The sequence below is a fragment of the Erithacus rubecula genome (assembly GCF_903797595.1).
Source record: "Erithacus rubecula genome assembly, chromosome: 3".
Taxonomy (NCBI): domain Eukaryota; kingdom Metazoa; phylum Chordata; class Aves; order Passeriformes; family Muscicapidae; genus Erithacus; species Erithacus rubecula.
The window spans coordinates 993,399-1,014,959 of record NC_136689.1 but is presented as its reverse complement, the minus strand read 5'-3'; the positions used below and the strand labels follow the sequence as shown (position 1 = coordinate 1,014,959).

The window sequence follows — 21,561 nt, the reverse complement described above, 5'->3', positions numbered from 1 at the left end:
CCAGAGGAGGTTTTTTGGGATAAATCCATGGGAATAGGGCACATTCCAAATTTTCCATCCAAATTTGTGATCCAGGGAAAACAGGCACAGGAATCCATGGAAAAATTGGATTTTTAATCCATTTTTGGATGTTTAATCCATGCAGGAATGGCTGGGAATTCAGCTCAACCTCCAATTTTCCCTCTCAATTCATCCCAAATTATTTGTATCAAATTCCTACAGAGAATTTTTTATTTAAGGAAAATCCTCCTGGGAAACAAATTCCAGAAGGAAAAGTGGGAATAAAGAAGGAATTACCTGTGTTTGACTGACTCCTCTTCCTCATCTTCTCTTGGAATTTTGGATTCAGGTTCTTCACTCTCCTTATTCTGCAAAAAAAAAAAAAAAAAATTTGGGATAATCCCTCAGATTTTGGCTTCTCTGGAAAACCAGGAGAGCAAACAGCCCCAAAATCTGGGATTGGGATATTTTTAGGAATTCTTGAGAAAGGATAAAAAATGGATTTGGGAATGAGTGATGCAAAGCTATAAAAATTTAGGAATTCACAGAGCAGGAATTTTTTTCTTCCCTAATTTCTCATTTGGGATATGAAAATATGGAATCTCACAGGGAAAACATTGGAGCAAAATTCAATTTTTCTGGAAAAGAGACTCCAGGAAATGCCAGGGAAATTCCTAGGAATTTCCATTTCTATTTATTATCTAGGCAGGGATGGATGGAAGGAAATGAATTTCCCAAAAAAACCTGGAGCAGCAGGGATGGGCACAACAAACACAGTTCAGATCATCCCAATTTTTCTTTCTATGGAAAATTATTTGGAATAAAGAGATTTTAACCCTCTGCATTCCCAGAGCTGAAATCCCATTTTTTCCTAAAAATTTCCTTAAAATTTTCCAATTTTTCCCTTTTTTTTAATGCATTTTTCCCTGTGTCCCATCTCTTCTCCCAGCACCAGCTCCTGATATTATCCAGGAGATTTTTAATCCTTTTTTTTTTTTTAATTTTAATCCCAGGTTTGGGAATATTTCCCCAAAATGCTGATTCATTACCTGGATCTCTCTTCTCCTAAAATCTGTTCCACAATTCAGGTTAAAAATTACATTCCCAGCAAACAGGGAAAGGAGCCAGGAGCTGGAATTTCAAGTTCAGCTCCTGTTTCAAGGGCAAGGAAAATATTCCTATTTTTTTTAAGGTAAAAATCAACAATAATTAACCCAAAAAAAACAAATTTAATTCTGTTTTAATGCTGTTTTCAAACCTTGGGATAGTCAAAGGAATTCTCTGCTCTTTAAATTCAATAAAAACTGAGAACTCTGGAATTTTCTGCTGGAGCTGAGCTGGGGAAAAAAAGGGAGGGAAAGGGGGAAAAAAAAAGGAGGGAAAGGGGAAAAAAAAAGGAGGGAAAGGGGAAAAAAAAAGGAGGGAAAGGGGAAAAATGGGCAGGAAAAGGGGGAAAAATGGGCAGGAAAAGGGGGAAAAAAAGGGAGGGAAAGGGGAAAAAATGGGCAGGAAAAGGGGAAAAAATGGGCAGGAAAAGGGGAAAAAATGGGCAGGAAAAGGGGGAAAAAATGGGCAGGAAAAGGGGGAAAAAAAGGGAGGGAAAGGGGAAAAAATGGGCAGGAAAAGGGGGAAAAATGGGCAGGAAAAGGGGGAAAAATGGGCAGGAAAAGGGGAAAAAAATGGGCAGGAAAAGGGGGAAAAAAAGGGAGGGAAAAGGTAAAAAAAAAGGGGAGGGAAAGGGCAAAAAAACCCAAATCCTTTGGATCCCTCTGAGTGTTTTATCCTGGATAAAACTGGAAAAACTTCCCAGGGCTCTGTTTCCACAGCAACACTTTTCCCAAATTTTTAGCACTCCATCACAAAGCAAAACAAATCCCAGCAGGGAAAAAAGAAAAAATTGGGAATAAAAAAAAAAAGGGCAGGACAAGGGAAAGTGTAGGATCATGGACTGTGTGGAATTTTGGGAAAGCAAAGGGTGGAAAAGCAGGAAAAGGCAGAGGAAAGGAGAAATTCCAGCCCTTCCTGAAGGAAAGTGTGGAGGAGATGGGATGTGGCTCTGGAAAAAATCCAACCAAAAAAAAACCAAAAAAAAACAAAAACAAAAGGTTAGGATGCAGCCAAAGGAATTTTTTTTAGCTGCAGGAATAACACAGGGAACACTCCAGAGCAAGGATGAGGGAAGGAATGATGAGAGACTTCCCAAAATAAAATAAACAAAACAGGAATGATCCAGTTTTTCAAAGATTTGGGGATAAAAAAGCAGCAGAAGCAGGTTTGGAGTTGTTGGATTAGGAATTTTTTGGGCTGGAAGGAGGAATCTGGAATTGGCAAAGCAATCCCTGCTGGGTTTGGTTGAGGGATGCTTTGGGAATATCCCATAAAATGTGGAATTTTCTGGGAGGTTTTCTTAGAGTGGAGCTTAAAAACCATCAAATCCCAAAATTTCACAGCAAAGGGAAAAGGGGAAAATCCAGGATGTGCCCAATGGGAAATCCCAAATCCTTAAATTATGATAAAAGTCCCTCATCCCTTTCCACAGGAAGAAAGGAAAAGTGGCAATGCCAAAGCAGGAATTCCTAAATTCCCAGATTTTCACTTAAATTCTTTGGATAATCCTGGAATATTTTCCCACCAAAAAGAATTTCCAAGCAGGAATCTCTTTATTCCATTTATTTCTTCTCCTCTGCTGTTATTTTTTCCACCTCAATATTTTTGGAGAATTTTCCTTGAAGGAATCTGATCCAGAAACTGAGAGAGCAGACAGAAAAAATTTTATTTTTTCCTGGTTTTGGTGCCTCCAACGCTGAGAATCCCAAAAAAAAAAATTGATTTTTCCACAGGCAGGACACAATCCAGGTTTCTCCATGAACATTCCAATTGTTTTTAGTGGGAATAACCCAAAATTCCATCCACAAAACACCAGAGTGACAGGAAAACTGCAGGAATATATAAGGAATATATAAGGAATGCAAGAAATAGGGAAAATTGGGATATTTCTGGGATATTTTCCTTCTTTCAGCTACTCCCTAATTTTTAGGAAGCCTTGGACTTCCAAGGATTTTTTTTTTTTTCCAGTGAAAATCCATTTCCCAGAGATCTGAAGCTCAGGATCATTTGCATTCCCTGAATTTCTGGAATTAAGGCTGGAAAACAAAGGGATGAGCTGTCAAAGGGAACAGAACCAAGTGGGAATAAAATAAAAAAAATATTTAAAAAAGGGGGATAAAAGCCAGGAAAAGCCTTTCACATCTCCCAAAAAAAAAAAAAAAATAAAATAAAAGCAGGAAAAAAAGCAGGAAAAAACTTCCCAAGGATCTTGATTTTTCACCAGCTCAGGGTTGAGCTGTGGTGGCTCCTCCTGGAATATTCAGCATTTATTCCCCTTAAAACCTGCAATTCCTGCTGCAATCTCAGCCTCAGGTTTGTTTCCCTCTGGATTTTGGGTCTGGAATGTTTTGAGTTCCCTGTCCATGGAATTGGATGAGATCCCAAAAGAAATCTGAGATTTTTTTGGGATGTTCCTAAAGCAGGAATTTCAATCAAATCTTTTTGACATCAAGACAGAATTCCCAAATTTCTCCCCTAAAGGGGTTGGGAAAAGTCTCCCTCTATATCCAAACTATTTTTCCAGTGTCCATTCTCCATTTTTTTTGGAACAACACTGGATCCAGCTGGAAAAATTCCTTTTTCCCATTTTTTCTTCCCACTCTCAGCTGGGAAAACCAGGAATTCTCTATTAAAAATATTAATTCTTTTATTAAAAATCAAGAATTGCTTGGAATTTTCTGCTCTAGGAATGGGGGTGACCTTGAAGGTGAATTCCACAAAAATAAACAGGAGAAACAGCAGAGAATTCCCAGTGGGAATGGTGACACAGCATCCCCATCCCAAAGCTCCAGCAAAAAATAAAAAAAAATTAAAAAAAATAAAAAAAAAGGCAAATCCAGCTGGAATTCCAGGAGATGAAAAGAGTCAGGATGAGGTTTGGGATCCAAAGGAGCCTTTAATCCTTTTTTAATAGGGTGGGATGAAAAGGGGAAATTATGGAAAAATCTCTGTGTCCATCACCATGGAGATGGGAATGGCAGGGGAGATTAAGGAGCAGCAGGAAAATCCAATCCTTCATTTTCTGCAGGATTTATTTTTTTTTTAGGAATTAACCCTCCCATGGAAAAATCCTGGCAGGAAACAGGGAGGTTTTATTTAAGGAAAAATATTGGAATGGTGGGTTTTTTTCCAAGATTTTGCCTCTATTGGTAATGGTGAAAGTTGTGGGATTGTGGAATTTTTGAGGTTGGAAAAGTTTTGGAGATGGAGCCCAAACATTCCCAGCAGAGATCTGGGTTCCCAAGGGTTAATTCAAAGGATTTCAATCCCTCTGGAAATAGGAATTCCACCCCTGCCCTGGGAGCAGCATCCCAAATAATATCCCAAATATTCCAGAGCTGCACATGGAGGGGGGAAGGGCTGGGAAGTGCCAAATCCTCTGTCTCACCATATCCCAAAAAAAAAAATCAGGATCCACCTGGGACCCTCTGACACCCCAAAATCCTCAAATCCTGTCTAACCATATCCTAAAAAAAAAATCAGGATCCACCTGGGACCCTCTGACACCCCAAAATCCTCAAATCCTGTCCCACCATATCCCAAAAAAAAAAATCAGGATCTGTCTGGGATCTTCTGGTGTGCCCAGCCCCATTCCAGACCCTCTGGGACCCCAAAATTCTCAAATTCTTTATCCAATCTTATCCCAAATAACTGAAAATCCACCTGGGATTTTTTTATTCTCCCCCAGCCCCATTGGGACCCCAAAACCCACAAACCTTGTCCAATCCAAAGAACTGAGGATCCCAAAAATCCCAAATAATTCAGGATCCACGTGGGATCCTGTGACACCCTCAGCCCCTCTGGGACCCCAAAAATCCTTAATTTCTGTCCCACCACATCCCAAAAAAACTCAGGATGTACATGGGATCTTCTGACAACCCCAACCCCACTGGGACCCCAAAATCCTTAATTTCTGTTTCATCACATCCCAAAAAAACTCAGGATCCAAGTGGGACCCTCCAACAGCCCCAGCTCCTCCAAGACCCCCAAAATCCTAAAATCCTGTCCCACTGTATCCCAAATAATTCAGGATCTACATAGGATCCTCTGACACCAGCAGTCCCACTCCAGATCCCTCTGGGACCCCAAAATCTTCCAATCCTGTCTCACTCTATCCTAAATAATTCAGGATCTACATGGGATGCTCTGACAGCCCCAGCCCCACTGGGACCCCAAAAATCCTCAAATCCTGTCCTATCCAAAGAACTGAAGGACCCAAATATCCCAAATAATTCAGGATCCACGTGGGATCCTCTGACACCCTCAGCTCCTCTGGGACCCCAAAATCCTTAATTTCTGTTTCATCACATCCCAAATAACTCAGGATCCAAGTGGGATCCTCTGACACTCCCAGCACCTCTGGAAATCCTTAATTTCAGTCCCACCACATCCCAAAAAAACTCAGGATCTACATGGGATGCTCTGACATCTCAGCCCCTCCAGAAACCCCAAAATCCTCAATTCCTGTCCCACTATATCCCGAATAACTCATGATCCACATGAGATCCTGGGACACCTCTGGGACCCCCAAAATCTTTAATTTCTGTTTCATCACATCCCAAAAAAACTCAGGATCCAAGTGGGATGCTCTGACACCCCCAGCCCCTCCAAGACCCCCAAAATCCTCAAATCCTGTCCCAAATAATTCAGGATCCACGCGGGACCCTGTGACAGCCCCAGCCCCACTGGGACCCCAAAATCCTCAAATCCTGTCCCATCCAAAGAACTGAGGGACCCAAATATCCCAAATAATTCAGGATCCACGTGGGACCCTGTGACACCCTCAGCTCCTCTGGGACCCCAAAAATCCTTAATTGTTGTCCCACCACATCCCCAAAAAACTCAAGATGTACATGGGATCTTCTGACAACCCCAACCCCACTGGGACCCCAAAATCCTTAATTCCTGACCCAAACAATTCAGGATCCACATGGGACCCTCTGACAGCCCCTCCGAGATCCCCAAACTCCTCAAATCCTGACCCAAATAATTCAGGATCCACGTGGGACCCTGTGAGAGCCCCTCCGGGACCCCCAAACTCCTCAATTCCCGCCCAACAGCGCAGGACCCGCGGGTCCCCTCGGCTCTGCCCAGCCCCACTCCAGGCCCCTTCCGCAGCCGGGGCCCCACCGCGGCTCCATCCCCGCGCTGTCCCCGGGCCCGCAGCGCCCAGCGCGGCCGCACCTGCAGCGTGCGCTGCCTCAGCGCCTTCAGCCGCTCCCGCCGCTTCAGCGCCTCCTCCTCCAGCCGCCCCAGCACCAACCCCTCGGCCTCCTCCGGCCCTTCCATGCCGCCGCCGGGCGCCGCCATCTTGCGCCCCGCGTCCCGCCGTGCCGTACAGCGCGCGGTGCGCATGCGCGCCAGGCCGGGCGCGCCGAGCGCCGAGAGTATCGATGCGGGTAGTTGGTGGGGGGGTTAGGGAGTGGGAAGATGAAAAATTGAATGTTATTAAATGGCTTAAAATGAGATTAAAAGGGAAAGCAAGGCGAGACCGTGGGGTTTTGTTTGTTCAGGGTATCGCCAAGGGGAAAGCAAGGCTCGGCTGCGCTAATTAGTGTTAATTATTTTGGCGGGGGGGGGGATAGGGTGCGGCTTTGCCTTCCTCACCCCGCTTTTATCTCCCTTTTATGAATATGGAAATGTGGGAATAGGGAGGGAGAGCAGATAAAGGGGAACGGGCGCTTCCTCCGCCGCCAGCAGGTGGAGGGGAGTCCCCGCCCCCCCACACCTGGGGGAGGTGCCAGGGCTGGGATTGGGGGGCGCGGGGGGGCGGAGCCGCCGCTCGTTCCCAGCCGGGCCGGCCCCGGGCATGGCTTCCCGGGAGCGGCTCTGCGAGCTCTGGATGCTCTACTTCGCCAAGGTGAGCGGGGCACCGGGTACCCCCCGCGGGCGGGCACAGGGGTGGGGGGACCCCCGGCACCCCCCCACCCCCGCTGGTTACACCCCCCCTCCTCAATTCCCGCCCCCCCCCCGCTGTGTCCCCATCCCCTCCTGTCCCCCATTGTCGCATCCCCCCATTCGCTGTGTCGCCAACCCCCAGCGCTGTCACATCCTGCGGGTCCCCAAACCCCGCCATCCCCGTGTTCCGCCCCCCCACCCTCCGTTTGTCACCGCGTTCCCCCCCCCGCTCCCCCCGCACGCCGTTGTCACCTGCAGGGTGTCCCCAACCCCGCCTGGCCCCCGCCGCCATCCGTGACCCCCCCCCGGGGACACCGCATCCCCCCGCCCACCGCGCTCCCCATTTCCCGCAGGGAATTTGGGGTCCCCCCGCCCCTCTCACCCCTCCCCGGGGGATTTGGGGGTCCCTTAACCCCCCCCCCCGGGTGGTTTTTTGGGGGGTCCGCGTGTCCCCTCCGCTCCCGGCGCCACCGCCCGGCGACAGGTGCGCGGTGACATTGGAACGGCGGCAGGGTGGGGACAGCGGGTTCTGCGGGGGGGGGGGCTCGGTTTTGGGGACCCCCGGCACCCTCTGCTGCGCCCTGGGGGGTGTCCCCAAGGGGGTCCGTGAGTGGGGACCCCCCAGGTCACCCCGAAAGTGCCTCGTGCTTCGTTTTGTCCTTAAATACCCCGGGGAGCGGGGGCGGGTCCTGGAGGAGAGGTGGCACCCGAGTGTCACCCCCCGGCCCGTGTCACCCCCAGCGCTGTCGCCGCGGGTTGGGGTGTCCTGGTGGATTTCGGGGTGAAATTTCTCCCCCAAAACCTCGCTGTGTCCTAAAGGGGTGGCCGGGGACGCCAGGAGGGTTGGGGACACCCATGGGGTCATCCAGGATGTCACCCGGGACCCTCATTCACCCCAAAACGAGGTCATCCCACTTTGGGGGGACACAGCCAGGGGACAGGGCCACGTGCTGGGACATCGAGGGGGGGGGTGACATGGGGACAAGTGCCACTCCATCGGGGTGGCTGTGGCTGTGTGGGGACAGGTGCCACTACACTGAGGTGTCCGTGGTTCCATGGGGACAGGTGCCACATGGTCAGGGTGTCCATGGGGACAGGTGCCACAGCCTCAAGGGATCTGTGGTGATCCAGGGACAGGTGCCACACCACTGAGGTGACTGTGGTTGTACACGGACAGGTGCCACACCACTGACATGACCATGGTGATATGGGGACAGGTGCCACATCTCTGAGGTGACTGTGGTCCTCTGGGGACAGGTGCCACACCACTGAGGTGACCATGGTGATGTGGGGATAGGTGCCACACCATCAAGGTGTCCATGGGTGGGAAGGGACAGGTGCCACATTGTTGAGGTATCACAGGGGACAGGTGCCACTTGGTCCAGCTGTGTGGGGACAGGTGCCACTCTGCCAGGTGCCCATATGGGGACAGGTGCCATCCATCAGGTGGATGTGTGGTGGCAGGGCACACATGTCACACTGTCGGGTGTCCCTGGGGACACTTGCAGTGCCACCAGACTCTGATGGCCCTGCAGGGTCCCATTGTGCTGTCAGGCCACCCACAGGGGGCCAGGTGTCACCCACCGTTGTGTGGGGACAAGTGCCACTTGTCAGGGTGGCTGTGCCACACCGGTGGAGTGGCCATGCCACCTCTGAGGCCCTGGGGACAGAGCCAGTGTCACCTCCCCAGGCAGGTCACTTAACAAAACACTGTCCCCAAGGCCCTGCGAGGACAAGGCGGGGGGGACACGGCCCAGGTAATGGCAGTGTCCCCTCGGTGGCAGTGTCCCCTCGGTGGCAGTGGCCCTGTCGGTGGCCCGGGAATGGCCGCGTTATCTCCGGTGGCTTTAAAGCAGGACAGAGCTCCTGTCCGGGCGCGGGCAGGGGACAGGGCTGTCCCCAGGGGTGGCCGTGCTGTCGCACCCCTCCGGAGGGGTCGGCGGGAGCGTCACCCGCGGGGTCACTCAGTGCCACCCGCGGCGCTCCGTGCAGGGGGTGACATCCCGGCGGCTTTGTCACTGTCACTTTTGGGGGGCTCCTGGAGCGGCGGCATTCCCGGCTCGGTTCTGCATTCCCGAGTCGGATTCCCGGTTCTGCGTCCCCGGTTCGGCATTCCCGGTTCTGCATTCCCGGTTCTGTATTCCCGGCCCGGTTCTGCGTTCCCGGCCCGGTTCTGCATTCCCGGTTCTGTATTCCCGGCCCGGTTCTGCGTTCCCTGGTCGGTTCTGTACTCGCGGCCCGGTTCTGCATTCCCGACTTGGATTCCCGGTTCTGCATTCCCGGTTCGGTTCTGCATTCCCGGTTCTGCATTCCCGGTTCGGTTTTGTGTTGCCGGTTCTGCGTTCCCGGTTCTGCATTCCCGGTTCCGTTTTGTGTTCCCGGTTCTGCCTTCCCGGCGCTCCCAGGCGGCTCCGCGCCGGCCGAGCCCATAAGCTGCCGAACCGGCTCTGCCAGCCGGGAACCGGCTGCGACAGCACCGCGGGGTGGCACCGGTACCGCCACCGCCACCGCCACCGGTACCGGTACCGGCAGGAGCGCGGCCTCGGGAACGCACAGCCGGAACCTCGGGAGCGCCGCTCCGGGTGGGCGCAGCGGGAATTTCGGGACCCCAACTCCGGGCTCGGGATGCAGCTCGGGGTGTGTGCCCCGGGAATTTTGGAACACCAGCCCCAGGTGGGCGCACCGGGAATTCCGGGAGCTCAATTCCGGGTGGTTACCCCGGGAATTTCGGGGCGCAGCTCCGGGGGGGCGTCGCAGGAATTTTGGGGCGGAGCGCCGGGAATTATCGGGGCGCAGCTCCGGGTGGGTGCCCCGGGAATTTCGGGATGCTGAGAACCGGCAAACTCAACACTGGGCAGGGACAGGGCAGGATTTGGGGTTGGATTTTCAAGGAATACCTTGAAAAAGGGAAAAACTTGGGGACATCCCGGAGCTGCCGGGTGGGAGCAGGGATGGAGGGCGCGGGTGGCACCGCGGTGTCCCCAAAGGGAGCCGGTGTCCCCAAAAAGCAGCCGGTGTCCTCAAAAAGCAGCCGGTGTCCCCGAGCGGAGCCGGCAGCGGGGCAGGAAGCGCCGTTGGGGCCACGGGTGACTTGGCATTTCCTGAACTCTGGGGCTTTTTGGTGGCTTTGCACAAGCGACAGCGGTGACAAAAAGGGGGGGCCCCCCCTAAACACCCCACACACACGCACACCCCGTTCCGGCCCCGCCGCGCCGGCGCTGCTCGCGCAACTGCGGGGTCATGGATGGCCGCGGCCACCACCGGGGACAGGTACGGCTTTGGGGACACCCCAAAGTCCCCAGGGATGCGGGAGCTTGGGGTGGAGCGGGAAACCCGGGGGAGGCGGATTTTGGGGTTCCCCCCCCCTCTCGCCTGGGGGAGGCATCGGAGCGCCGGGATCCCGGAAAAGGGGATCCCGTGGGAATGGGGGGACAGCCCGGGGGGCTCGGGGTGCTCTGGTGACCTCAAGGTGCCACACTGGGGTCCTCGGGGGATGAATCGGTGTGTAGGGGTCCCCAAGGGGGCACTGTGGGGTGCACGGGGATGGGGGTGACCCCAAATTGATGCATTGGAGGGACCAGGGCTGTGAGTGACCCCAAAGGGCAGCAGTGGGTACCCAAGAGTGTGAGAGACCCTAAAGGTGCCACAGTGGGGTGCTCAGGGTCCTGTGTGACCCCAAAGAGCAGCACTGGGGTGCTGAGGGATGTGAGGCACCCCAAAGGAGCCCTATTGGGGTGCTCAGGGACTGGGGTGACCCCAGAGTGCAGCACTGGGTGCTTGGGGACCTGTGTGACCCCAAGGTGCCCTACTGGGACTGGGGTGACCTCAAGAAGAAGCACTGGTCACCCCAAAGATGCCCTGTTGGGGTGCTCAGGCATGGGGGTGACCCTAAAGGTGCCACACGGGGTGCTCAGGATTGTGGGTGACCCCAAGGAGTAGCACTGGGGTGGCCAGGACTGTGGGTGACCCCAAGGTGCCCTGTTGGGGTGCTCAGGCATGGGGGTGACCCTAAAGGTGCCACACGGGGTGCTCAGGACTGTGGGTGACCCCAAGGTGTCCTGTTGGGTTGCTCAGGGCTCGGGGTGACCCCAAGGTGCCATTTTGGGGTGCCCAGCCTGGGTGAGTCCCCGCTGTCCCCATTGCACAGGGCCCGCTGTGCCCTGATTGGCTGCAGGGACAGGTGCTCTGCAAGCTGATTGGCCGCTGGGTTCCATAGGCTGAGCATTGCTGGGCTCTGATTGGTCAGAGGCTCCACAGGTAGTGCGGTTCTGCGCTGTGATTGGTCAGGGGCTCCCAGGGGTGTGTCACACACCTGAGTGGGCGGGGCTGGAATATCTGGCTGTGATTGGCTGCTCCCTGTGGGTGGGGCCCATGGAGGGCTGTGATTGGCTGCTGGTCCCAGCCCCGCCCTCCCTTGCAGAAGGACCTGTCCTACCTGCAGCAGTGGCTGGAGGCCTTCGTCACCAGCTTCGAGAGGGTCATCGCCCTGCCCTCGCTGGAGCCCCGCAGGTGGGACCCCAAAACCCCGGGGTGGCCCTGCTGAGTGACCCCAAACATCCCTTGAGTGACCCCAAACATCCCTTGAGTGACCCCAAACATCCCTGAGTGACACCAAACCACCTCAAGTGACCCCAAACCACCTCAAGTTGACCCCAAACATTCCTGAGTGACCCCAAACCCCCCTTGAGTGACCCCAAACCCCCCTTGAGTGACCCCAAACCCCCCTTGAGTGACCCCAAACCACCTCAAGTTGACCCCAAACATTCCTGAGTGACGCCAAACCCCCCTTGAGTGACCCCAAACCCCCCTTGAGTGACCCCAAACCACCTCATGTGACCCCAAACATCCCTGAGTGACCCCAAACCCCACTCAAGTGACCCCAAACCCCCTCGAGTGACCCCAAACCACCTCGAGTGTCCCCAAACATCCCTGAGTGACCCCAAAGCCCCTTGAGTGACCCCAAACATCCCTGAGTGATCCCAAACCATCATGAGTGACCCCAAACCACCTTGAGTAACCCCAAACCCCCTTGAGTGATGTCAAACCACCCTGAGTGTCCCCAAACACCCCTTGAGTGACCCCAAACCACCTTGAGTAACCCCAAACATCCCTTGAGTGACCCCAAACCGCCTCAAGCGACCCCAAACATCCCTTGACTGATCCAAACACCCCTGAGTGACCCCAAATCCCCCTGACCTCACCCAGGATGACTCCAGCACCCAAAGGGTGACCCTTTTAAGTGACCCCCAGCATTGCAGGGTGACCTCCAACCCCCCTGAATGACCACCCTGGGTGACCTCAGCACCCCTAAACTGTGTCCCCCAACATCCCTGAGTGACCCCCCCACTAAGTGATGCCCCGAGTGACCCCAAACTCCTCCGTGTCCCCAGGCCCCCTGTGGGGCCCCAGACCCGCGGCTTGCCGAGGGTGGGGGTTGGGCTCCTCATCCGCCGCCCGTGGTCGGCACCATCCGGTGAGGAGGGCGGGGTTTGGGGGGGCTGTGGGGCCGGGGGGGGTCACATCCTGCACCCCAATCCCGCCCAGGCCGGAGGATCCGGGCTCGGAGATCCCGGCGCTGCCGCGGGAGGTGCTGCAGGTGCTGAGCCAGAGGCTGGGACACTGCGTGGCCCTGGGGACACGGGACGGGGACAGGGGGACGGGGCTGGGCCAGGCCCTGCTGCTCCTCAAGTTCTTCATCATCATCTGCAGGTGGGTCACCCCAAATCCTTCCGTCCCCCCTTGTCCCAGCGTGGAGCAATTCGTGTCCCTCCCCAGGTCCCACTTTGTCCCAAACCATCAGGTGGCTTTGGGGTTGTGCAGATCCCCCATCCCAAAAAAAACCCCACAGAATTCCTCTGAGAGATCTGGGATGGCCCCAAATCACAGCATCTCCTCTGAAGTGCATCCCATCTTTGAAAATAAAATAAATAAATAAATAAATAAATAAAATAAAATAAAATAAATAAATAAAATAAAATAAAATAAAATAAATAAAATAAATAAAATAAATATTAATCATACAATTACTAATGATACTGATACCAATACTACTTGTAATAATAGTAATAATAATAATAGTTATAACAAAAATAGTAATGATAGTACTAAAAAATAGTATAAATAGTGCTATTAATAGTAATAATAATAATAGTAACAGTAATAATAGTAATAGCAACAATAGTAATAATAATATCAATAATAGTAATAGTAACAATAATAATAGTAACAGTAATAATAGTAATAGCAACAATAGTAAAATAATATCAATAATAGTAATAGTAACAATAATAATAGTAACAGTAATAATAGTAGTAGCAACAATAGTAATAATAATATCAATAATAGTAACAGTAATAATAGTAATAGCAACAATAGTAATAATAATATCAATAATAGTAATAGTAACAATAATAATAGTAACAGTAATAATAGTAATAATGGTAATAGTAATAGTCGTAGTAATAATAATGCAAAATAATAGTTTTTAATATAATAATTATAAAATAACGTTATTTCCCCCCAAAATTCCATCATTCCTCCCCAGTGTAGTGTCCTTCCAGAAGTGCATCACATCTGTAAATAGAACAATTAGGAAATCATGATCATCCATATTAATATTAATAAATAATGTAATTTAATAAAAATATAGTAATCAAAGGCTGTTATTCCTCCCTAAATTGTATCATTCCCTCCTAGTGGAATATGGTCTACAAAATTAATTATATATATAAATAAATATCTATAAATATATATCTATCTATATACCTAATTAAAAAACCATTAATTATAATAATAATAATATATAATAAAAATATAATTGTCAAAAACCATCATTCCCCCAAATTCCATCATTACACCCCAAATTGCATCACATCTCTAAAGTTATAATAATAAATAGGGTTTTTTATTATTGCTAATAAAATTTGGCAATACAATGTAATATTGAAAATTATTTAAAATATAATAATGATGTTTAATGGTATTTTCCCTGCCTGAACACTTTATTCCCTCCCAGATTTCCTCGTTCCCCTTCCCAAATTTCCTCCCCCTCTCCATGCTGGATGAATTCCTGATGTTTTCCTTCCCAGGAACCTGGAGAACATCCAGCCCGACAGGAGCCCCGGGTGCCTCCCGCACGTGCTGCGGCTGCTGCGGCTCTGCGGGAGCCAGGTGGGAATGGGAGAGGGAACGGGGGAGAGGGAATGGGGGAGAGGGAATGGGGGAGAGGGAATGGGAGAGGGAGAGGGAATGGGGAGGGAGAGGGAATGGGAGAGGGAAAGGGAACAGGAGAGGGAGAGGGAATGGGAGAGGGAGAGGGAATGGGGGAGAGGGAGAGGGAGTGGGGGAGAGGGAATGGGAATGGGGGAGAGGGAGTGGGAATGGGGGAGAGGGAATGGGAGAGGGAGAGGGAATGGGAGAGGGAATGGGGGAGAGGGAATGGGAATGGGAGAGGGAATGGGAGAGGGAGAGGGAATGGGGGAGAGGGAGAGGGAGTGGGGGAGAGGGAATGGGAATGGGGGAGAGGGAGTGGGAATGGGGGAGAGGGAATGGGAGAGGGAGAGGGAATGGGAGAGGGAAAGGGAACAGGAGAGGGAGTGGGAATGGGAGAGGGAACGGGAGAGGGAGAGGGAATGGGGGAGAGGGAATGGGAATGGGAGAAGGAATGGGAGAGGGAGAGGGAACGGGGGAGAGGGAGAGGGAACGGGGGAGAGGGAGAGGGAATGGGGGAGAGGGAATGGGAATGGGAGAGGGAATGGGAGAGGGAGAGGGAATGGGAATGGGAGAGGGAGAGGGAATGGGGGAGAGGGAATTGGAGAGGAAACGGGAGAGGGAATGGCAATGGGAGAGGGAATGGGAGTGGGAACAGGAGAGGGAGAGGGAATGGGAGTGAGAGAGGGAGAGGTAATGGAAGAGGGAACGGGAGAGGGAATGGGAGAGGGAGAGGGAATGGGGAGGGAGAGGGAACGAGGGAGAGGGAATGGGAGAGGGAACGGGAAAGGGAGAGGGAACGGGAAAGGGAGAGGGAGAGGGAACAGGGGAGGGAAGGTGAGAGGGAATGGGATAGGGTGTGGGAGTGGGAATGGGAATGGAAGAGGGAATGGTAGTGGGAATGGGAGAGGGAATGGGAATGGGAGAGGGAGCAGGAGTAGAATGGGAATGGGAACAATAACGGGAATAGGAACAATAACAGGAATGGAAACGAGAATAGGAATGGAAATAGAATGGGAATGGAAATAGAATGGGAATGGGAACAGGAATGGGAGTGGGAATGGGAATGGGAATGGGAGAGCAGGAGCGGGAATGGGAGTGAGAATGGAAGTAGGAATGGAAACAGGAATGGGAATGGGAGCAATAATGGGAACGGGAGTGGGAATGGGAACAGAAATGGGAGTGGGAATGGGAATGAGAACAGAAATGGAAATGGTAACAAGAATGGGAGTGGGAATGGGAGCAGGAATGGGAAGGGGAGGAGTCATGGGAATCAGAATGAGGACAGGAATGGGAACACTCATGGGAGTGGGAACAGGAACAGGAACGGGAGCAGTCATGGGAACAGGATTGGGAGTGGTCACCGAGTCCATACGTTATGTGAATCTGGGCTCTGATTGGTCAGGAGCTCTACAGGTTGTGCTGTGCTGGTGTTTGATTGGTCAGTGAGTCCGCAGGTTGTGTGACTGAGTTGTGATTGGCCAGCATCTCTATAGGTTGTGTGACTCTGGATGCTGATTGGTCAGGGAGTGCATAGGTTGTGCTGCTCTGGGATCTGATTGGTCGGCAAGACTATGGGTTGGGTGACTCTGGATGCTGATTGGTTGAGAACTCTACAGGTTGTGCTGCTCTGGGATTTGATTGGCTAGCAGATCTGTAGGTTGTGTAGTTCTGGATGCTGATTGGTCCATGAGTCCACAGCTTGTGTGACTCTTGATATTGATTGGCTGAGAGCTGTACAGGTTGCATTGCTCTGTAATTTGATTGGTCTGTGAGTCCACAGCTTGTGCTGCTGATTGGCCAAGAGCTTTGCAGTGCCAGGTGCTGATTGGTCAGTGCAACTCTGGCTTCTGATTGGTCAGCAGCCCTACAGGTTGCATGACTCTGGCTGCTGATTGGTCAGTGCATCCCAGCTTGTGTTACTCTGAGCTCTGATTGGTTGATTGATTGAAGATCCTATTCTCCCCCCAAAGCAGAGTTTTCCCCCCCAAAAAAACACATTTCAATTTTTTGGAGCATGTCAAGGATTAAAGCTCAACTTTCTTGGCAGCTACGGAGCATCCCAAGGGACGAGCAGAGCCGGGCACAGCTGGAAAATGGGACACAGCTGGGAAATGGGACACAGCTGGAGAAGGGGACACAGCTGGGAAATGGGACACAGCTGGGAAATGGGACACAGCTGGAGAAGGGGACACAGCTGGGAAATGGGACACAGCTGGGAAATGGGACACAGCTGGACAAGGGGACACAGCTGGGAAATGGGACACAGCTGGGAAATGGGACACAGCTGGAGAGCCAGGAGAGTGGGGCACAGCTGGAAAATGAGGCACAGCTGGAGAAGGGGACACGGCCAGAAAACAGGACACAGCTGGAGAACGGGATGCTCCACGCCCTGCACCTCTGCGAGTGTTTCCTCGACCCCTACCAGACCTGGCGGCGGCAGCTGAGCGGGTGAGGGACCCCCCTGCATCCCAAAATCCCTCCCCCATCCTGCATTTCCCCCCCTCACCCTTCTCTTGTTCCAGGGAATCCATCAGTGCCAAGGAGAAGAGCAAATACAAGTTCGCCCCAGCCCCGCTGCCCCCCCGAGTTCGGTGCCTTTTTCCAAGGTAAAATCAGGATTTGGGAAGGGGAGAGGTGGGTGTGGGGTCCCCTAAGAGTGGAGAGTGTCCAGGGATAGGGGCAGGGGTGGGATCAGGGAATATTTATAGGATCCATGGAGGGATGTCTTATTCAGGGATAGATATTGATCCAAGGACCTAAAAGGATCCTAAATCTGCTCTAGATTATCCTGTATTTATCCCACAAATGTGGGATCCCACACATATCCTGTACCTATCTCAGGATTATTGTAGGATTCCAGGGCAAGTATAGGATCCAGGTTATCCTATACCTGCCTCAGAAATTTAGGATCCTGTACCTGCTCCTGTGTCCTGGGAAGAAGATCCCAAAGCAGGAATTGAGGCCAGCACCACCTGCAGAACCCACAAAAATCAACACAAAGGGGAGTTTTTTCTAGGGAAGCCCCCAAAATCCCCTTTTAGAGGCAGCACCGTTACAAAAATCCCCTAGAACTCCGCCCTGTAAATCCCCAACTGAACCTGAGTTCAAATCCCTTTTTTTGGGGACAAAACCCCATTTCTGACACAACCAGAGCTGGGAAACCTGGACCATCCTCATCCTCTCCATCACCAGCAGGGTCCAGCATCCCTGTGGGGTGGATTTGGGTAGGAAAGGGATTTTTTCCTATTTTTTTGGGGCGAAAAAAGGATTTTTTTCCCCCTATTTTTAGCTTTTTCTGTTTGGTTTTATTTTTCTGTTTGCTCCTCTGATGAAATCTTTCCCTCCTTATCCTCCCAGAGAGTTTCCAAGCTGGGAAGCAGCTCCCAGAAACGATCCAGCTCCGGATTATCCATCTTTTTGGAGCCATCCTCTCTGGATCCAAGGTACCTCATCCAAGCTCCTCATTCCAGGAATAAACCCCAAAGTTTTATTCATTCCAAGGCTGGAATTAAATCACTGAATTTTTCAAAGCTTTTAAAAATCCTGTTTAACATTCCAGCTCTAAATTCAACTCAGAAATGTTAAATTATGCAATTAAATTGAGGAATTCCAATAAAAAATAAAATAAAGCAAAATAATAAAGCAAAACAAAAGAGTCAATAATTTACATAATTTATTAAGAATTTATTCTATTATTAAGTGAAGAATGCAATAAAACAAATAAAATGATAAAATTAAACTAGATAACTAAATAAAATAATGAAATTAAGTATAATAAAATAAAACTGGATAAATTTAAAAATTTAAGTTATAAAATTTAAGAATGAAGTAAAAGAAATAATAAAGCAAAATGTGTAAATAATTAAATTAAATAATTAATTTTTAATTATTAAGTAGTTAAATATAAATAATTATTATTCATTAAAGCTAAATATAAAAATTATCATCAAATTTCTGAAATAAATTATTTCCTCAAACTACTGCATTCAATTATAAAAATTAATTAAATAATTAAGTTATGGGAAGCTTTTAATTTGCTGCTTCACCTCCACTTCACATCTGGGCCGAAAGCTGGAAAATCCTTGGATTAATAATTTGGAGACAAGATCAGCTTTAATTTCCACAACAATTAAAAAATCAATTCAATCAATAATTTCAAAATTGGCTTTAAATCAATTCACACCCCCGGGGTAAAATCTGCAACACAGGGGTCAATAAATAATGGGACTGATAAATAGCAGGATCAATAAATAATGGGATCAGTAAATAACGGGATCAATAAATATCAGGATCAATAAATAACAGGATCATTAGTAATGGGGTCAGTAAATAACAGGGTCAATAAATAGCAGGATCAGTAAATAATGGGATTGATAAATAATGGTGTCAATAAATAACGGGGTCAGTAAATAACTGGGCCAATAAATAATGGGGTCAATAAATAATGGGATCAATAAATTACAGGGTCAAAGAACAACGGGGTCAAAAAATAATGGGGTCAGTAAATGACAGGATCAACAAATAACAGCGTCAATAAAGAGCGGGTTCAATAAATAATGGGATCAATAAATAATGGGATCGATAAATAACTGGGCGTATAAATAATGGGGTCAGTAAATAACGGGGTCGATAAATAACGAGGCCAATAAATAATGGGGTCAATAAATAACAGGATCGATAAATAACGGGGTCAGTAAATAACGGGGTCAGTAAATAACAGGACGTATAAATAATGGGGTCAGTAAATACAAGATCGATAAATAGCTGGGTCAACAAATAATGGGGTCAGTAAATAATGGGATCGATAAATAACGGGATTGATAAATAACGAGGCCAATAAATAACGGGATTGATAAATAACGAGGCCAATAAATAATGGAGTCAATAAATACCAGGATTGATAAATAACGGGGTCAGTAAATAAGGGGGCCAATAAATAATGGCATTGATAAATAACGGGGTCAATAAATAATGGGGTCAGTAAATAATGGGATCGATAAATAACGGGATTGGTAAATAACGGGGCCAATAAATCCCTGGGTCAATAAATCCCGGGGTCAATAAAGGGCTCCTTCAATGACGGAACTCCCACCCACATCCCAAATTTGCCAAACCCCGCAGCCCAACGCGCTGCAGGCCATCACGCCGGCGGCGCTGGAGGTGCTGCTGGGGGTGCTGCAGCGGGGCGGCAGCGGGGCCGCCCCGAGCCCCGCGCTGCTGGAGGTGACGCTGCGCTCCGTGGTGGCCGCCGTCCACGTCCTGCACGGCTCCAGCCCCGGCGCCGGCCCCGTGTCCCTGCGCAGCCTCCTGGATGGATATTTCAGGGTGCTCAACTCCGACCTGCCCGCGGCCTCGCTGGCGCCCGAGGCGGCCGGCGGCCTCATCGCCCTGCGCGTGCTCATGTTGGGTAGGTTGGGGTTGGGGTGGGGTTTGGGGTGGTGGGAGTGGGATGGGGCTGAGCCAGGCTCGCTGTCTGCAGACGCCATCCCGGCCATGCTGAGCTGCCAGGACCGGCCGGTGCTCCAGGCCGTGTTCCTCAGCAACAACTGCTTCGAGCACATCATCCGCCTGCTCCAGAACAGCAAGGTAGGGGCTGGCACCTCGGTGTCCTCGTCCTCATTGCCATCCTCATCTCCATCCTCGTCACCATCTTCATCCCCATCCCCATTTCCATCCCCATCCTCATCCCCATTCTCTTCCTCATTCCCGTCCTCATCTCCATCCTCATCTCCATCTTCATCACCATCCCCATCCCCGTTTCCATCCCCATCCTCATCCCCATTCTCTTCCTCATTCCTGTCCTCATCCCCATTCTTATCTCCATCGTCATCTCCATCCCCATGCTCATCCCCTTCCTCATCTTCATCTTCATCCCTATCCTCTTCCCCATCCTCTTCCCCGTCCCCATCCCCATCCTCATCTCCATCCCCATCCTTGTCCCCATCCTCATCTTCATCCCCATCCTCTTTCTCATCCCCATCCCTATCTCCATCTCCATTCCCATTCCCATCCTCATTCCCATCTTCATTGCCTTCCTGATGCTAAATAATCCTTGAGGTTTAGGGTGACACCCCTTCATCTGCATCCTCACTCCTCCCAGCTCTAAATGTTCATGGGACAGGGTGCTGTGTCCCTTTTGGTGACACCAGGGTTGGGCACCTTCATCTCCACCTCCACCCTCACCATTCCCATCTCTGAACGATCCTGGGACACATCCACAGGGTGGGGACCCCCAGAACCATTTCCCTGTGTCCCATGCCCACCCGTGTCCCACAGCTCTACCTCGGCAGCTCGCGGGAGGCAGGTGAACCCCAAGATGAGGCTCCCACACGGAACGGGGATGGACTGCAGCAGGTACCCCATAACCCAACCCCCATGGAGGCTGTGTCCCCATTCCCATGTCCCAGCAGCTCCCCCATCCCTGTGTCCCCCTAGGGCAGCGCCAGCAGCTCCGATGCCATCGCTGTCCACGCCCTCGCCGTGCTCACGGCCATCATGAGCAACTCGCCCTCGGCCAAGGTGGGCAGGGGCCCTCCCTGGGGAGGACACCCCAAAACCAGAGGGATTTGGGGTTTGTTATCTGGGTTGAGGTGGCTCAGCTGGGATTCCACTGTCTCTGTGCTTCCAGGAGGTGTTCAAGGAGCGCATTGGCTATGCCCACCTCTACGAGGTGCTGAGGAGCCAGGGCCAGCCCACCCAGCGTCTGCTCCAGGAGCTCCTCAACATGGTGAGCACCATTCCCACCTTTCCTGACTCTTGGCACTGGGGGTTCCTGTGGATCTCCCATTTCTGAGCCCCCCCATCCTCTCCACTCTGCTGGTTTCTCAGCAGCTTCCTCCCAGGGGGTGCTGGGGTCATCTTTCACTTGGAGTTGTACTTGGGTTTGGGAGTTTTGAGCCCTTTTGGATGTGGAACTGCTCACTCTGGACACAGGAGGGTCTCCAAGGTGCTTCATGCATGAGGGTCTCCGAGATCCTTGATTTATGGAGGCCTCCAAGGCACTTCATGCACAAAGATTCTTAATGCTCCAGGATTCTGGATGCACAAGAATCTCCAGAATGCTTGGTGCATGAGGGTCTCCAAAATCCTTGACATGTGGAGGTTCCCCAAGATTCTTGGTACTTGGGGATGCACAGTATCTCCAAAACTATTAATGCATGGGAGTCTCCAAGTTCCTTAACCCGTGAGGATCTCCAAGATCCTTGATGCATGGCGGTACCTCAGATTCTAGATGCATGAAATCCTTCATGCACAGGATCTCCTGAAGGATGGATGCACAAGGGTCTCTGCCATACTTGATGCACAAGGTTCTCCAAGATCTTTAATCCATGAGACCCTTGGTGC

General features: G+C 50.8%; 2 protein-coding genes across 2 annotated transcripts in view; one reads left to right on the top strand and one right to left on the bottom strand.

Moving 5' to 3' along the window:
• Positions 1-238: 238 nt before the first annotated feature.
• Positions 239-6,495, bottom strand: CCDC12 (coiled-coil domain containing 12). The gene is made up of 2 exons (XM_079302208.1): positions 6,292-6,495; positions 239-368 (listed from the first exon to the last, which is right to left on the bottom strand). Exons 1-2 carry the CDS (start codon positions 6,460-6,462, stop codon positions 294-296), a joined length of 246 nt encoding a protein of 81 aa, XP_079158334.1. The 5' UTR covers positions 6,463-6,495; the 3' UTR covers positions 239-293.
• A 351-nt stretch (positions 6,496-6,846) lies between these two features.
• The window catches only part of NBEAL2 (neurobeachin like 2), a 33,984-nt gene continuing 19,269 nt past the window's right edge, over positions 6,847-21,561 (top strand). Inside the window, 13 exon segments of the mRNA XM_079300799.1 lie at positions 6,847-6,967; positions 11,426-11,514; positions 12,550-12,714; positions 14,094-14,175; positions 16,265-16,665; positions 16,740-16,794; positions 16,796-16,823; positions 17,575-17,660; positions 19,339-19,624; positions 19,697-19,803; positions 20,494-20,571; positions 20,653-20,736; positions 20,846-20,944. Coding sequence (XP_079156925.1) covers positions 6,917-6,967; positions 11,426-11,514; positions 12,550-12,714; positions 14,094-14,175; positions 16,265-16,665; positions 16,740-16,794; positions 16,796-16,823; positions 17,575-17,660; positions 19,339-19,624; positions 19,697-19,803; positions 20,494-20,571; positions 20,653-20,736; positions 20,846-20,944 — 1,611 coding nt within the window. The 5' untranslated portion in view covers positions 6,847-6,916.

Excerpts from the sequence above, each read along its gene's own strand:
- CCDC12 (XM_079302208.1), bottom strand. The coding sequence starts at position 6,462 with ATGCGCACCGCGCGCTGTACGGCACGGCGGGACGCGGGGCGCAAGATG. Across the intron at positions 369-6,291 it reads TGAGGCAGCGCACGCTGCAG|AATAAGGAGAGTGAAGAACC; the intron begins GTGCGGCCGCGC and ends TTTTTTTTGCAG.